This window comes from Pieris napi, chromosome 4, assembly GCF_905475465.1.
Source record: "Pieris napi chromosome 4, ilPieNapi1.2, whole genome shotgun sequence".
Classification (NCBI taxonomy): Eukaryota; Metazoa; Arthropoda; class Insecta; order Lepidoptera; family Pieridae; genus Pieris; species Pieris napi.
In genome coordinates, this window is record NC_062237.1 from 6837852 (window position 1) to 6855490 (window position 17639).

Below are 17639 nucleotides of genomic sequence, written 5' to 3' on the forward strand. Positions count from 1 at the left end.
AGAATCACACCGCGAAATGGTCGGTGGTGATCTTCCTCGGTCATCCAAAGTCGAGTTGGACGCGAAGAGACAGCCTAAAAGGTCGGCCTTCTCCTTCGCAGTGTGGGCCAGCGAGTCATCCTCCCTGTGCAGTGGTGGGATAGCGGGCTGACAAAAATTCCCTTGGACAGCTTTGGCGAGAGACCAGAAGGCTCGAGTCCCTGAAGGGAGTTGGGCCAATCTCTCGCCAAATCTGGCAATGTGCTCTGACTTTGCCTTAGTGATTTCCCGTTTGAAGGACCTGGAGGCTGAGTTATATGCTGTTTTAAGTTCGCTGGTATTGGCATCACGAGATTTCGCCGCTTCTGCCCATGCCTTAAAGCATTCTCGCTTTCGACGCGAGGCCGCCTTGCAAGAACGTTTAAACCAGGGCTGAGACTTGCCACCGATCGGCACCGCAGAAAATGGAATAAAGAGTTCCATGCCCTGCAGAACCACTTCGGCGACAGAGGCGGCGACGGAATCTGGAGCTTCCGGCGAAAAGCACATAGGCCCCCAAGGGTAGGACGCAAAGAAAGACCGCATCCCGTCCCAATCTGCTGACTTATAGTGCCAAATACGGCGACAACCCATAAAGCGGGGCCGTGAAGGGCGCGTAGATGGCACAGTACTCCGGACCACACAATGATCTGATGAACCCAATGGCGGGTCAACAGAGACTTGATAGTTCTCCGGATGTGAAGTCAGCAGAAGGTCCAACAAAGAGGGTTTATGACCATCCACATCTGGTATTCGCGTAATCGCAGGGACCATTTGTGTCAGGTCGTAGGCTAAAGCAAAGTCGTGAAAGGATCTTCCCGCGTGATCGGTAGTTTCAGAGCCGAGCCAATCGGCATGGTGGGCGTTAAAATCGCCAAGTATCACGATTTCAGCGGTAGGAACCCTTTCGAGCAGGGAATCTGTAGCCATTTGGATGTGCTCAATGAGTCGGTCAGTTTCGGTATTTCCGCTATGGGACCTATACAGGCATGCGTAGAATCGCGGATGGTCATCGCAGTCTACGCGCAGCCAGAGGTTAGATAGGTCCCTTCCTTCAAGCGTCCCGAGGCGACGAGAACAGATATCCTCTCTGACGTACACGCAAACTCCAGCCCGCGGCACAAATGAATGTTCCAATTTGTACCCCGGGTAGGAGAGGTAGGAAGTATCAGCCGGGGAGGAAATCTGAGTCTCGGTAAGAAAGAGCAAGGCCGGCTTCGCAGTCTCTAAATGGTAGTGGACTGCGTTGATATTGGTATTGAGCCCCCTAACATTTGTGAAGTCCACGGCGAGTGTGGACGGGGGTGCCTTTGTAGGATTGCTCCGTTTGCCCCGAGAACGATTAATGTTATTATTACCGAGCGCAGAATTGCCCCCCCCAGAATACGAAGGGCAGCCTGTGCGTCCACCACCGGGCGCAGAGTGTCCCGGTGTTGGACGCCCAGAGGGGGATTCTCCACCGCGAGCGCGTGTGGTACCCCCCTGGGGTAGATTCTGTTTTTTTTTCTGCACCTTCATATTTCTTGTAGAGGGAGGGGGGGGGGGGGGAATGGGCCCCGGGAGTCTCTCTCACCGCACGAAACGCGAGTACAATAAGGCAAACTTATTGCATCACTTCACGCCGGTTTTCTGAGAGACAGTGGTACTGCCCCGGTCGTGCCTGCCCATTTGGCTGAAGCCCGAAGGCAACAGCATGGCACTCCCACTAGGAAAACTCTCGTCTCTCCACTCTCGTCTCGCCTCGCTTCCTCGCAGTCGGTCTCGCCTCTCTCGGTCGCCTGTCGGTTTTGTTGCGAACGAGTCAAAGGGTCTCGCGAGTAAAACGAGAGCGACCTGTACACACTCGTTCAATCATTAAATTTTGGATAATATTAAAACTTTATGATCCTAATTACCAATTTCTGTTGCGGTGTATAGTGACCATCTTCTTCTTCGCCATGGCTTCGTATTTTTTTTAATGGTTAACGTGAAGAAAAGTATAATAACTCATTGCACAAAGACAAACAGCAGCAGCGGTTGCCACGTCCATTATCAACGGTGTTTTAAATACAATTAACGTAACGAGTGTGTACAGGCTGCGCTCTTCTCTCGGTCCTCTCGGTCGAGACTCTCGGCGAGAAGCTCTCGCCGAGTGTGTACAGCCACCATAAATAGTACATAGCTGCTATCAATCGCACGATTTGCGTCTTTGTAAGTGTATATTACTTATAAAGTTTTTTACTCTTATCTACCTTATTTTTTTAAATCAATGTAGACGTCGGTGGCATCTCACCAGATAGAAAAATATTCCGAGTCACGCCATGTGTGATTATAAATTTATCGTAAATTTTGTGAAAATGAAATTTGCGCAATAATGTCTCTTGTATACTGATGCTTATCCGTCGACATCATCTAACAAGATTCGAATCGGGTCTGACCGAGCTATGCATATCTTAAATTTATAGCTTTACGCCAAACTCAATTAAGCTGAAATCGAATTCTCTAAGTTACGACAGTACAGAATAAATTATTCTAATCTATGCGTTTTAACAAATAATACCTTAATACTTTAGCGAGACAGCAGCAACGCGTAGGTCTAAACTCGATACTAAGCCTTAATTACTATTCCCGTATATCAATTACCCGTAGATGCGATCTTACTGTTTTTGTACTGTTACGACTTGGGGGCTTTCAAGAGAAAGCTTTTTTTGACGTGACAACGTCTTATAAATCGATGGAGCCGGCTGCACGCACGAAAAAACATGACTCATGCGGCGTTACCTCGCTCTGAGGCGTTACCTCGCTCTGAGGCGTTACCTCGCTCTGAGGCGTTACCTCGCTCTGAGGCGTTACCTCGCTCTGAGGCGTTACCTCGCTCTGAGGCGTTACCTTGCTCTGAGGCGTTCATTTAAGGCTTGAAGTGCAAGCGAGAGCGCGAAGCGACAGAGAGGCACAATCGGACTCCGCGCTCTTCAGCGTTCGACATCGGTCTCTCTCCTACTAGAGTGAGCGATTCGTGACGTTGTCACGTTCAACTATCGTCAGTAAACCGACTTTACAGACAACCGATTTTTTAAATATACCAGAAGTATACTTGCTCCTGGTGTTCCTCGTCTCGAAACTCGATCGCATAAAAAATTAAATTATTAAAGTAATAATATGGAGGGGACCAATTCGCTATTAAATAATATATTTAATTCAAACTAGTGAGTTAGTCTAGTGTGCTGAGATTTACATCCGATTAAGTTATCGATTTTGCTATTAGGGAAATAGCTTGACGATAACTGCTAACTTCTGGGTCTTTCATGTTTTATTTAAACAATGAACTTAGCCACACACGACTGAAATAATTTGATATAAAAACTATCCTCAATGAATACTTCTATATTAATATAAAGACAATTTTCAAATTATAATTTAAACGTTAAATGGCCGCTTTGTGATCATACTATGAAGCAAATAAAACAAAGGTTCAATTATCGGCGAAAGTATAATTGTATACTAAGCAAAGTATGTACTTTGTCGAAAGAATAACAAAAATTAATAAGATAATTAGGCGATGATTAAATTATATATACAATCAAAGCAGACAAAAATCAATATTATTATGTTGTATACAGATGTTTTTGTCAAGTAAATTTATCGTGCCAGTATTGGAAGCTTCGGATATATGATCGCTTTGTTTACTTAAGTTGAAGGCACACCGGATGTTATATTAATTTGTTTTTATTTATTCAGTTTCTTTAGTGCTATATGAGAGTTATAACATCTTTCAATAATTCAAATTTTTGTTTAGAAAATGCCATTCATTTACAGGAACAGAAGCTATTGGTGGCAAAACGCAAAATCCTGGGGCCGACAAGGAGGGAGGACGGGTCATGGAGAGTCCGATAAAATACCGAAATAGAAGGGTTGGTAGTCCAGCCCAACATTATAGGCGAATAGGAGGCCCATCGACTACGTGGGGCACCATGAGCGCATGGGCCAAGATTAGGCGGTGTAGGAAGCTTCCTTGAGCCGGACTAGTGGTCGAGGACCAATAGGTCGGCCTAGGTATCGCTGGATCGACAGAGTGGAGGACCTGCTGCAGCTGAAAGCCAGCAATTAACGGATGGTGGAAGTACTCATACCGGAATGAGTGAGTATGAGTAACGACTAACGCGTCATAGGAACACCATATACGAACTACTACTATAAACATAATATACTATGAACATCGTATATAAAATATCCACAGATATTTTTAATTTACTCAAAACGTCCAGATTATTTCCAAATTGGTTTTACTTGAGTGGGGAACCCGTTACAGAAGTTTGAATGATACACCCTAATTCATAAAATCATAATTTTTACTTAAGTATCTTTACGTCTTCCTGTACAGTTGCATCTACACTGTGTTGAGAGACAGAAAAGTAATTAAAATAAATTAAATTATTTTGGTGCAGTTTATTCTATAATTTATGTTAAATTTTTATTCTGTTACTCTGATAGGAAATAAGTTATCTTTATATATATAATTCTTCTGTGAGTGTGTATGTTACTGAACTTCTCTCAAACGACTGGACCGATTTTGATGAAATTTGTGGTGTGTGTTCAAGGGGGTCTGGGAATGGTTTAGATTCACAAATCAGCCCGGCAGATGGCGCTGCAGTCGGTACTTTCATACTTTAATATCCTAATAGCTTGAAATATCATGTAGGACAACGTCTGTGGGGTCCACTAGTGTATATATATAACCGGGCTGACCTGATGTTAAGTGATACTGCCGCCCATGGAAACTCACATTGCCAGAAGGCAATATGCAGATATTTTGAAATTGAAAACTTTGTTCCCAGTGTGCCTCTAAATCTAATTTTCATTCTAGTGCCCACTTGACGCTTGTTTTGAATTTGATAGGCGTTATCATCGAATATTGAGATCTAATGTATTTTGGAGAATGTGTGGGCGTTGGGAAATATATATAAAAGCGTTTTCGGTCTTGATTCTGTTGGATGTGGCATATAGGTTTTATATTCTATTAAACTAGTTATTTGATAATTCATTTATGAATAGGCGAAGGTTTTCAAGGGCTATCCGTCCGAACAAATAATGAAATAAAAATAAAATGTAGAATGGTTTGTAGAAGATACAATAACTATAGGCTCGATATTCATAAGTATTCAATATAATATTAAAACTCGGAGGTGTACAAGTATGTGCGCCAAAAACACAATATATTGAAGTCTATGCCTATAGATACATCGAACCCGACGTCTGTTTAAGCAAGTTTGATCTAGTTCTCCCAGTTTTCGTACCGCTGATGTCGCAACCTTGTGATTGCGCCGTACAAAAAGTCATTATTGAGATCGGAATCGCTGTCGTTAGAAGTTATAGAACAAGGGCTCAGGTGCAATACGAACTAAACTTCATTCAAGGCACGGCAGTATTCCGTGAGCCCGTTTTAACTAAGGCCATTGAAATGTTTTCTTAAAAAAACATTATTTATTCATAGAATAAAATTTTCCCTTTGATATAAAGTTCCAAGGATCATTCATGTAACAAACATCCTTTGTTCTGCGAATTGACGAACCATGTTAATACAGAATTAAACACAAATCAAACCGAGGCAAGGGCTATGCTTTGACATGTCAAAAACAAACGTTACAAAGACCAAATATGGGTGGAAGGGGTGACGTACGGCGTATCAAGAAAACTAAATATTTACATATCAATCAGTAAAACATGAAATTCTTATTTAACATACGTTTTATATCTTTTAACGTTTTTTCCACATCTGATTAAAATTTAATTATCTTTCCTCATCAAATTTATTAGGGAAAATAAGAAAATATTATGTAAGATATTAAAACATTTCTAAGGGTTATCGTCGTCGTAATAGAGTCTCACATACGTGTCCTCGTTCTACGACCGAACCCGAATCGACTAGTGTCAAACAGATTGATTGTCTTTAAGTTTCAAACGATTAAAGTTATGATAAATTACTTGAAATAACAATAATAATCACTAATATTATCGATTATTGAATAGTCGATAATTTATAAACCCTCCAACATTAGTATAGACTATCAAATAGTCGTTAATTGGTAGATTTAGTAATATTGGCAAATCGAATAAACCACAAAATATTAACGGTCATAAACTGATTAGACTTTGACGTTGTTAATTTAGGAGCTCTGTGACATATAATGGCAATAGCAGCTGACACCAAAGCCTTTAATCCGACATATATTTTAAAGTATAACTATTGACTATGGCGCCTCTCGGGTGAAAATGAAGCTAATAATTATGCATCTGACGAGTTCCGAACACACGAGGAATGCAAAAGCGACTCTGGTAGTATTCTAATGCGCTAGGGCACGATGCACTCGAGGAGTATTTTAGTGGATTTTCTGCTATCTGAGAAGCAAAGAGAATGCCTGGTATGAGTCGAGTCCCAGATTTCCTGGAGCTATTGAAATAAGGGGATTGCGTAAATAAAATTTCCTCGATTATAAAATAAACGAAGCCTACTTACAAAATTCATCGTGACGATAAAATAATAAAATACTTCGTGAACAATTAAAATAGAATTATTGAGAGATAATAATTTTAAGTTATTTTTAATGAAGCATTCACTACGAGCAGAGGTAATAATTGATATTTATTTTATTGCATGGTAATTGGAGTAAATAATAATAGTATTACATTGTTGTATTACATTAGTGACTGTTACCTTTAAATATCAGAATCCAGAATAATTTTAACCAGCCCTGCGATTCTGTAACTGACTTTTCGAACTCACACAGCGGTTTTCGCATCGACGGTCGCTCTCAAATCAGTCGTGAAGCAGTCATTTTATGATTTGGCATTCTGAAAAGGTGGGAGCTTGTAGTTTAATGTTTATCAGAATGCCAAATCATAAAATGACTGCTTCACGACTGATTTGTGAGCGACCGCCGATGCGAAAACCGCTGTGTGAGTTCGAAAGTGAGTTACAGAATCGCAGGGCAGTTTATTCTTTTACGGAGCGAGTCTCATTGACCACGTTATACGTACTAAAGTAATTTACCTAAGACTTAGATAATTTATATCTTTTTATTCTCATATAAAGCAAATATTGAAGAAAAGCTAACGTAGAAATATACAACCGTATGTAATGGATGCGTCAGTGAGCTTCTACTCAAGTTTTACTTAACTTACCTGGCCTTATATTTTGAATATTTTTTATTATTAGGTTACAACGGTGTCATGACATTTCGATTGTTAGCGGATCCGCGGAAGTCTTTTGACCAGGAGTTGTATAAACGTGTACTGAATTATACAGAATGCGAGAGGCAATTGAAATATCTGTCTAATAGCTCCTTGGCACTCCCATGTAAGTATTACAAGGATTTCATAAGTATTAAACAGCCTTGGGATGATGTAACTCCTTTTTCACTTATTGGTTATCAGAATGCCAAATCGTAAAATGACTGCTTTACGACTGATTTGATAGCGACCGCCGCTGTGAGAGTTCGAAAAGTGAGTTACAGAATCGCAAGGCAGTAACCGTTCTCTATAACTTCCAATAGCGACAGCGATACCGATCCCGACATTTTTGTCTATAGTTCTCTCAATATCCACAGCGTTGATGTCGCAACCTTGGGATCGTGCGGAACAAAAGCTTATTTTAAGAATCGGGATCTTATTAGAAGTTACAGAGTAATGGCCCTGAGGCGTATAGGAAATAAATTCCTTACAAACTTATGAACAACTCTAAAATGGTCCGAAAAGTCCAAAAATTTTAGAACATTTTGGAGTCGTTTTTATTTCTATTGATTGGTTTTATATCACCAAGCGTATTAAATATATTTAACTAGGTATAATTAATTTAGATATTGCACGCTACATTTCATTTACGATTATTAGTTTACATTACTAGGAATATGGAGATACTATTAGTCTGATTTCTTGGAAGTTGATCGGTTCACGGATGGAGGACCTATTCTTGAATAAACACAAAGAAATTGCATCTCGAATTGATAATATTCTCGTCTTGCACCCCTCAATCAATCTGCTAAGTTGAAAATTATAATTAAAAACTAAAGCAGCGACGTTCATTACAATACTATTATAATACTTAAAAACTAATATTATTATTTGAATTAATTACTAATTTCGCTATATTAAACAAAATAAGAAATTTAAAATACAAACAAGGCATTCGTTTACAATCTTAAAGTCTTAAGCGGGCCATAGACGGACCGCATGTTGCAGTCAAGACCGATTGCAATATGCGGTCGCCGCACAGCGATCTGCAGTTTTCATACTAAATTCATATTCGCAATACACGGACCGCTCGAGCAGTTCCTGAGCAAACAAAGAATATGTAGTAGTTTTTAGGAATATATTTGATATTATTGTCTGTCAGTTTTTCATGAAATGATTCTGGTACGGAGTGTATAGTGCAGGGTGATTTTTATTCCACAGTTATCGATGCGAGTGCCAAAATGCCCAGTGGAATTTTGAACATGAACATCAACGATTATGGTGATTACTACGAATGTCTCGACATAAATAAGGCCAGAGATGATATACACCTGGAAGGCAAATACTGCTTCATCAGAATACCATTCTCGCAGACTATAACCATGCCGACTTGGTACACTGTGTCTAAGATGGCCAGGTCTTTTACCGGATCTAGCGCAATTGATGGACTCGTTAAAGTCGAAAAGTTTGCCAATAATTTGAGGGATGCTCCTGAAGTGAAGTAAGTTCTGATACATTCATTCCAATTAGAGTTACTGATGCCCATTTAATTGGTCCCTCAAATATTTTTTCATCTACATTAGACCAAACGAAATAACGAAATCTAAAAAGGTCTTTACTACGCCCCCCCCTTATGTCGCGCTCTTCATTTCTTTGGTCGTGATAGTGTAGCCGCATTATTTCGTCCACGCCTTTCTTGATCGGTCCGGCGAGGTCTAGTACTCTCCACTATGCCAGCCACATAAGTTGTTCTAAATTTCCTGGACCTCTACGTGTTACAAATCCAAACACAAACAGAAACATAGGTTCCGTTGGTCGGAACAAAGTGTCGAAAGACGAGTTTTTACCTGTAACCGTCTTAATATGGGACCTAAGCATCCACCTCCACACCACATTTCCAGAGCGTCTATTTTCCTCTTTCAGATGTTTTAAATTTATTAGCACTTCAGGTATAAATTTATTAATACACCCTTAAAAATAATTAAGAACTGTGAATACACTTATAATAAAATCAGTCTTCCCGAATAAAAATCTTCGAGACTCGGTTGATTTTTTCACCAGGATAATTAATTTATATGTCAAACTGTACTTAAAATTACAAAAGTAAAATATACGTTTGAATTTAACAGCCAGTTAAAAAGTTATTGTCTTTAGTTCCAATCCAAATTTTCCAAATGTTTACTCTATTAGACTACCTAATATATAATATGTGATTCAATTTTGCAGATCATTCACGGATAGTTATCAAACAACGAATATGATGTCATTAAAGCTGGCTGTATGTATTCCAAAAGTTTGTACTGTCGATCAGGTTGCGGACTTTATCACTCCTCCCATTCCGCTACCACAAGTTGAGTTCCGGGAAACCGTTTGTCGATTGCCTGGTGATAAAATGTTAAGTACAGCTGATTATATTGCGTTGTAAGTATATTTCAATACTATATAGGTTGTTGTAAGGAACTGTTGTATACATAAAAAATCGGTTGTGTGTAAAGTCGGTTTACTGACGATAGTTGAACGTGACAACGTCACAAAAAAATATTGATGGGATGGTTGCATTTTTCAACAAAAAAATTAAAATTTATTTGTTCGATAGGTATTTTGTATGGATATAGAGAAGGAGGTAAATGAAAATCACAATTGAATTGATCAAGTTACATTTATTTGTACGCATAAATACAATTATGTCAATTTTAAATGGAACGCCTCAGAGCGAGGTAACGCCGCATGAGTCATGTTTTTTCGTGCGTGCAGCCGGCTCCATCGAATTATAAGACGTTGTCACGTCAAAAAGAAGTGTGACGTGAAAAGGTTTTAGTACATCTGATACTGGTTAAACAAATTTTAATTTTAGAGAATTCCATCACAAGTTGTAAAAAGATTTTACATTTAATCCAATTTAACAATGTAAATAGATACATTTTTGTTATCAAACTATTTCAATATTTTATCTTGATTAAAGCATCTGCATTTTCATGTTTCAGCGGAGTGCTTGGGACTGTAGTTCTCCTAACGATTCTCAGTACTTGTTACGATCTATTTCAAGTATTTATAAGGAAAAAATGTAAGTATAATATTGAATTGGCCCTTTAAATTATTTTCTCTTACTTCCTCACTTTACTATAATTTTATTTTTAATATTAAATAGAAAACACAAATTTACATTACTCTTGATTAGGAGGTAGTAATCCGTAAACATATTAAACCAGAAATATATAAAAGCCTTTCACGCTGTAGACACAACGTATCGAACGTATCGACTTTGTGTGTCACACCCTTAACACAATTAATGGGCTATATAGTGAAAAATAATATTCCTAGGGTGTCTTTATGTTGACATCAGATTTTTGTATATTTTTTGTGAACATATTTTTTTATAGAGTACACATCCGGAATTTGAACGCATGAACTTAAGTTTTAGATACGTAATATGATGTTACTCCTGAATATAATAATTTAATAAAGTAATACACGATTGCAATAGCAAAAACTAAATTTCTGTTAATTATTCTAATTCTTTTTTGCAGCTCGGTCCAATCGGCTATTGTCATGCATGTCAATATACACGAATACAATTAAATTACTTACTTTCAAGTCTCCAAAGTATGCGCTGCACTGTGTTGATGGTATTCGTGCAATATCCATGTTATGGGTGATTGTGGGTCATGCATATGTCTTTGAGTTGTTGTCTCCAGCTCACAATTTAATGGATATGAGAGAGGTATTTTTGAATAACATTTATAGCCCACATTTCATAACAGTCTACTAATAAGAAGCGGGACCAAATTCATATATAAATTGTAAATGTACAATTTGTTTCGAAGTTTCGAGACTTTAGCAAGACGAGTTTCAAAGTGAACTTTCGTATAATTTTTAATACAATAATCACGAGTGTAACTTTCTTATAACTTTAAGAATGTGAATTATATTTTTAGTACACTTTGTTGTTTAAAGCTTCGTAACTCTATGAAAGGAATAAGCACAATTCGGTGTCTATTTTATAGTAAAACAAATGCGTTAAATGTTATCGAACACAGGAGCACTGAGGCATACACGTCTTGCGTTAACCAATGCACATAGGCCATTTTACTTACAACAGTATAAAAACTAAAGATCAACATTTAAAGCCTTATCTAAACTATTATACACAAACTAATATAAAAATTCAGTGGTCTGATAGAAACTGAATTTTATCATTAGAATAATTTTACGAGTAAACTTCACTATACTCGACAATTTAGTGTTGCCCAAAATCGGTCTTGGTCTTGCAGTCTTGGTCTTTTTCTTGCATTTTCGCAAGACCAAGACTGAGAGCGCAATACCTAGAAAAGACCAGGTGTATTGACGCAAGACAAGACCAAGACTGGCCTAAGTCTCGTCTTTGGGCAACACTACTCGACATCCCATCTAAGTCGATGGCAAAAAGTATTCCGATTTTATGCAAATTCAATTCGGTTTTCAATATTTCAGTGGACGACTAATTTTAAAAGTACATGGATTAATGCTGCACCCCTAGTTGTGGACACATTTTTCATGTTGAGTGGCTTATTTTGCGTATACATTTTACCTAAAAGTTTGACACCATGTAAGTTTTGTTATATAAGTTTAACCTGAGTGGCTCCTAACGGCGGTGAGTGGGCATAGAGGCTGATATGCAACCGATAGACATGTTATTTAAACTTAAGTTCCCCTAAAGTGAGTAGTTGGTGCCGAGTGGAGTTCCCAAAGTTTAAGTTTCATTTAGAACACGCGTCATAAAACGTTTCGTTGCTCAAGATTTTCGTACGTGTTACAGCAATTGTGCTAATTTTTTTAACTTTGTATTTTATTTACAAGATGATGTTAGCCCAATTCGTAGAATTTATTCAATGACTAAAGCATCATTAAACAATTTTTTTAAGAAATGTCTTTGCGATACTTATTTTGAAACGCTTTCACAATGATCCTCATGGTATGATATACAAATATGATGATATGATGATATGATAACAAAAAATACTGGTTTCATTGTGAAAAAGCGTGGGGTGCTCTGTGCCATATTTTTCGTCTATCCACTTTTTAGTCCTAGCAGCAATACGTGTTGTCTCAATTTAATCGTATTGCTTTGTGGACTTAAAAAAAATTTCATTGTTTTTTTGAGATAAACCTAGGTATGAAATTATTATATTGTCGCTGATTCTTTATAAGTGTACAAAGTTTGAATTAAATCACTCCGTTTAAAGTGGGTCAAAATCGAGTCCGAAGGAGTCGGTTACATACATACATACAGGTGAAGCTAATATAAAGCGTGTAAAAAAGCTCAGCTCAAGCTCTCACTGTCTATCTCTATATCTATCTATATATAATATAAATTTGTATATAGCTATATTAACTGTTTTTGAGTAACAGTTTGTTTCCTCAATTTAAAATTTTCAGTGCGCTTCACGAAAACCCTTCACATATTTTACCTATACCGATACTTACGGACGTTACCTATTCTGGCAATGGCTGTACTTTTACAAGCATCATTCTTCCTTTGGATAAATGATGGTCCAGATTGGGATCGCATTGCGTATGGCACAGAAGCATGTAGAAGCAAATGGTGGGCTACGTTGTTGCATGTACAGAATTATTTAACACCTGTTGGAGTGGTAAGATTTTTATAATTTTATTTTTGTTTTTTATATTCGACATATTTATATGTTCGCAGAGTGAATTCACAGAAGCAATATTGCGTATATTATGTGTTTAATATAATATACTTTATGATATTGTATTTTTCTCGACATTATCGTATTGGCATAGTCAGTAAGGATAATTTATATGTAATAAATATATAATCTACACCTATGGTATGAATAAAATGAATAACTGCAAGGTACATTGTGTATAAGTTTTTCTGCTTAAAACATTTTTTGGTGTTGTTGCATTAATTATTTATAGAAGCCATTGTTTCGCTAAGTATATAAGATGTTCGAGACATTTGTTATATGCATTAATTACCTACGCAGATATGTACTAAAAAAATACTGAATTTAAATGACACGGAACTGAACCGAGAACCTGTTTTTTAATATTACAGTTAGTGATTACCAGGGTGTAATTAAATAACCTACTATTTTTATTAACCCGAATGGAGTATTATATAACACTAATTATTTGTATTATTTTCTTCCTAGTGCGTATTTCAATCATGGTATTTGACAGTGGACATGCAGCTGTACTTCCTCAGTCCTATTATCATTTTCTTTCTCTTATGGTCTGAGAGCGTGGCTTGGTTTGCCCTTACATTCTCTTTTCTGACGTCCATTGTTGTCATGGCCTATTATTGCTTCACATATCAATTTCCTTCAATTATAAACAGTCTATGGTGAGTGCTTATATTTATACTCCATCATACATATATTATACCTCCATCATACAGATTAACAAAAAAAAAACCCCAGTATAACCCATTAACATATTTTCGTTGAAAGACTAAATTTCTTTTAGAGATCACAATTTATTAAAAATATTAATATAATTTGTAATAGAGGTACAGTATTAACGCCGCTATTGCCATTTTCATAAAATTGATCGTATATTTGTGGTTAAGTAAAAAAAAACCAAAGAAATAAGAAAAACACTATCTCGTTAAAATGCATATAATACGCAAATTAAGATCGTTATAAAAAGTTTATTTTTCCATATGAAATTGCCCAAAAGAACAATTTACAACCAAAAACGATAGAAGAAATTTCTCTTTTACAGGTATTCAGATAATTTTTACGAATATTATAAAACGTTCTACGTAAATACTGCTACGCGAGCATCGCCTTTTATAGTTGGTTTGATATTTGGCTACATTCTCTGGAAGCACCGCGGGAAACAAATAATATTTTCTAAGGTAAGTTATACTTTCTAACTCAGAATCTTTCATTTTCAATATTTACTGGACCACAGGATCTCCATATATATGATGTTAACCGACATATGACCAAAGAAACACGGACTGAATAATTTATATAAATAGATACAGCTAATCGAATAGATAAATAATGAACGGGATTAATGTTGACGCCGCAAGTGTGCCGCAAGAATACAAAAACCTTTCTTCATTATCATTTATGATCAATTGCATTTAATACGTTTTGAAAGTGTAACAAATGGTCTAAGATCCGGCTGCAGGAATAGTGCGCTCATCTGTTATTTGCTAAAAACCAAATTTTTATGTTTATTTATAATTAGGAGAATGTATATCTACCAGGGTGCCTATCAAAATTTGAATCGAATCTCGTACTATGAAAATGGCACAAGTCAAAGCGTCGATGCCATTTTATAACAATTATGTTCCGTGCAAAAAACCCAGAATAACCCATGGCATTTTTTTCGTTGAGACTAAGATTTTTTTTGACATGATAATGTATTTAAATATTAATATAATTTGAATAGAGGCAGAGAGAGAGTATTATCGTCGTTATTGCCATTGTCATGTCTATAGGAAAGATTAAGAACACAGTAGGGAAACTATAATTGATCGTATATTTCTGGTTAAGTTAAATATAAATAAGAAAATTTTGAAATATTGAGGTTTCCACATGTGCTAAATATTAGAATGTACTCGTATGTATGAATGTTTGTCCACAAATTTTTCGGAAATTTCTCTTTTTTAAACATGTTCTAATCTGGCCAACTATATTCCATCAAAATTCAGTTCAGTATTTTCTCCCTGTATTTAATTCTTCTATTTTAGAGACGCATCATAGCTAACTGGACAGTGGCATTCACAGCAATGGCTTATTGCATTTTTATGGTATACCCGTTCGCCCAATTGCCCTATGAATTTAGTTTCCATAACAATTTTTATAACTCCATTATGAGAGCAATATGGGCAGCTTCAGTGGGCTGGATAATTTTGGCATGTACTCACGGATATGGGGGTAAGTTATTATTACTAGTGGTGCACGTTAGTTTTGAATGTTTGCGGTGTACAGCAATGTATGTCGAGTATTTATGTGACGTGTATCACAATAATATGATGTACTTAAATCACTTTAAAAATAGGTGTAAATGTATAGAGATAAAGTACGAACTTGTGCCCTATGGTGTATTACTTATTATTGATTCATTCAAAATTGAGTATCTAATATATAATATCTAAAATTCTCGTGTCACAGTGTTCGTTCCCAAACTCCTCCGAAACGGCTCGACTGTTTCTTATGATTTTTTTTGTGCATATTCAGTTAGTCTGAGAATCGGACAACATCTATTTTTATCCCCCCAAATGTTAATGGTTTTAAGTTTTTGTTTTTATTTTTTTATAATACATCATACAAAAATACATACAACCCTTAACTGTCACCCCTCTACAAACAACCCCTACTTTTTATTATACTAGATAGTTCTTTTTATTGAACTAAAAAATTTTTTCCTAGAAATAATATACATGGCAAAATGACGTTTGCCGGGTCAGCTAGTAATAATATAAAATTAAAATATTTATGCTAAAATTGTTTTATTTTGCAGGTCCACTGAACTGGTTTTTATCTCTCCCAATGTGGAAGTTGCCTTCTAGATTATCGTACGCCGTATACCTTACACACGTACAGGTTATCATGTCACACGCTAATAGTGTTTTGGCACCCCGGTATTTCACTGAAATTGATACAGTACGTTTTAATTAATTACCGTTTTTTGACGGCTCATTGGTCTAGTGGTTAATACCCCTGACTGCGAATCCATGGGTCACGGGTTCGAATCCCAGCTGAGACAAACATCGATGTGATGAGCATTTGGTGTTATGCTTAGGTCTTGGGTGTTTAAATATGTATTTATATGTCTATCTATCTATAATATGTATTTATATCCGTTGCCTAGTACCCATAAGACAAGCTTCATTAGCTTAGCATGGGACTATTATATTATTATTATTATATATTATATTGTGTAATAGGAGGCAAGCGGATAGGAGGCTCACCTGATGTTAAGTGATACCGCCGCCCATCGACACTCACACTGCCAGAAGGCTCGCAAGTGCCGGCCTTTCAAGAATTGGTTCGGAAATACTTCAGTGGGCAACTGGTTCTACATAGTGGTGGTGCGCGGCATAAACTGCCTTAGAAAACGCTCAGTTGTGGAAAGACGGACGTCGAGGTGATACGGATGGTACTTTTTACCGTAAAGGATTGTAACATATATACTTCAAAAGTTATTGAATGTTTTCTTATCATTATGTTTAAGTTACGCTTATTTACGTTTAGAAATAAGGTAACAATTCTGTTAAATATTAAGCCATCAAAATCATAACTTGAAAAAAAACAAATCTCGTAACTCAATTCTTTCTTTTCTATATAATCCCTCTTTAAGTGACCTTCAAGTAATAGTAAGTAATAACTTAAAAGAGTAACTCTTGTTTGTTATACAGTAATATTCATTTTTAGATGCCAATTTAATTTAAGAAAAAAATTTACATTTCAGTTATATTTCGCTGCAGGATATACTTTGTTGTCTTTGGTTCTTGCTTTCGCCATTTGTTTGTTGATTGACGAACCTTGTGCTACACTACTTAAGCATGCTATGGGTAATGTTTAAATTATAATCTTTATTGTAACGTATATAAGATTTATTAGAAAAGTGCCAAACGAGTCTATGGGACACCCATAAAGAGCAGCTACCGCAACCCACTGACACCCATTTTGTTAATGCAAGCGGTCTTTGAGAGTACGATCAAAATGCCTAGTGATGTAAAAGATTTCCAGCATTAAGGGGTCGATTTCAAGATACAACAATCAGTTGCATATGTGTTTATAAAGGTGGGAACTGACCAACGTTACGAGGTGTAATGTAACATGTAATGTAATGTTACACAGCGAGCCGCTCGTTGCTCGCTTTGAGTGCTCCACCCGGCTGTCGGTTTTTTGGCGAATCCTTTGACTGTTACGCGGTTCAGTAATTACGCGTCGCACGTCGCGAGTGATCAACGAGCGGCTCGTTGCTCGCTGGTTTCCCCGTAACACGACGTACTCACTGCACGAATGCTCGCTGTGTAACATTACATTACATGTTACATTACACCTCGTAACGTTGGTCAGTTCCCACCTTAATGTATTTATTTTTTGTTTTTGGTATTCTAAAGTAGTTTTTCAATTTCAAATCTATACGTATACTTTTGTAACATAATAAGCCTGAACTTGTTGGTTTGAACCATTTTACAATAAATATTTTATGCTTTATAGCTCCTTTATGAAATTACGCTACGAACGAATCGACAGACCACAGCTAGCATCATAAATATTGTATATATGATAAGTGTCAATATCCCGGATACATTTTTTTCCAGTGGTGGAATCTAGGATACACACAAAATAAAACTGGTAAAATCATATTTATAGTTTATCTTTCTTTCCAGTACGAAAACGTCCCCGATTGGACAAAAATACAAAAACATCAGAGGAAGA

At 36.9% G+C, this 17639-nt stretch overlaps 1 protein-coding gene across 1 annotated transcript; it reads left to right on the plus strand.

Annotated features, from left to right (window-relative positions):
• Positions 1 to 6560: 6560 nt before the first annotated feature.
• On the plus strand, positions 6561 to 16798 carry LOC125049200 (nose resistant to fluoxetine protein 6-like). The gene is made up of 13 exons (XM_047648347.1): positions 6561 to 6623; positions 7211 to 7351; positions 8446 to 8725; positions 9451 to 9645; positions 10209 to 10288; positions 10752 to 10945; positions 11695 to 11809; positions 12640 to 12854; positions 13383 to 13573; positions 13954 to 14089; positions 14936 to 15122; positions 15709 to 15851; positions 16660 to 16798. The coding sequence occupies exons 2-13, from the start codon at positions 7225 to 7227 to the stop codon at positions 16771 to 16773; spliced, it is 1977 nt and encodes a 658-aa protein (XP_047504303.1). The 5' UTR covers positions 6561 to 6623; positions 7211 to 7224; the 3' UTR covers positions 16774 to 16798.
• Positions 16799 to 17639: the final 841 nt, after the last annotated feature.

Excerpts from the sequence above, each read along its gene's own strand:
- LOC125049200 (XM_047648347.1), top strand. The coding sequence starts at position 7,225 with ATGACATTTCGATTGTTAGCGGATCCGCGGAAGTCTTTTGACCAGGAG. Across the intron at positions 15,123-15,708 it reads ATGTACTCACGGATATGGGG|GTCCACTGAACTGGTTTTTA; the intron begins GTAAGTTATTAT and ends TTTATTTTGCAG. Across the intron at positions 15,852-16,659 it reads ATTTCACTGAAATTGATACA|TTATATTTCGCTGCAGGATA; the intron begins GTACGTTTTAAT and ends TTTACATTTCAG.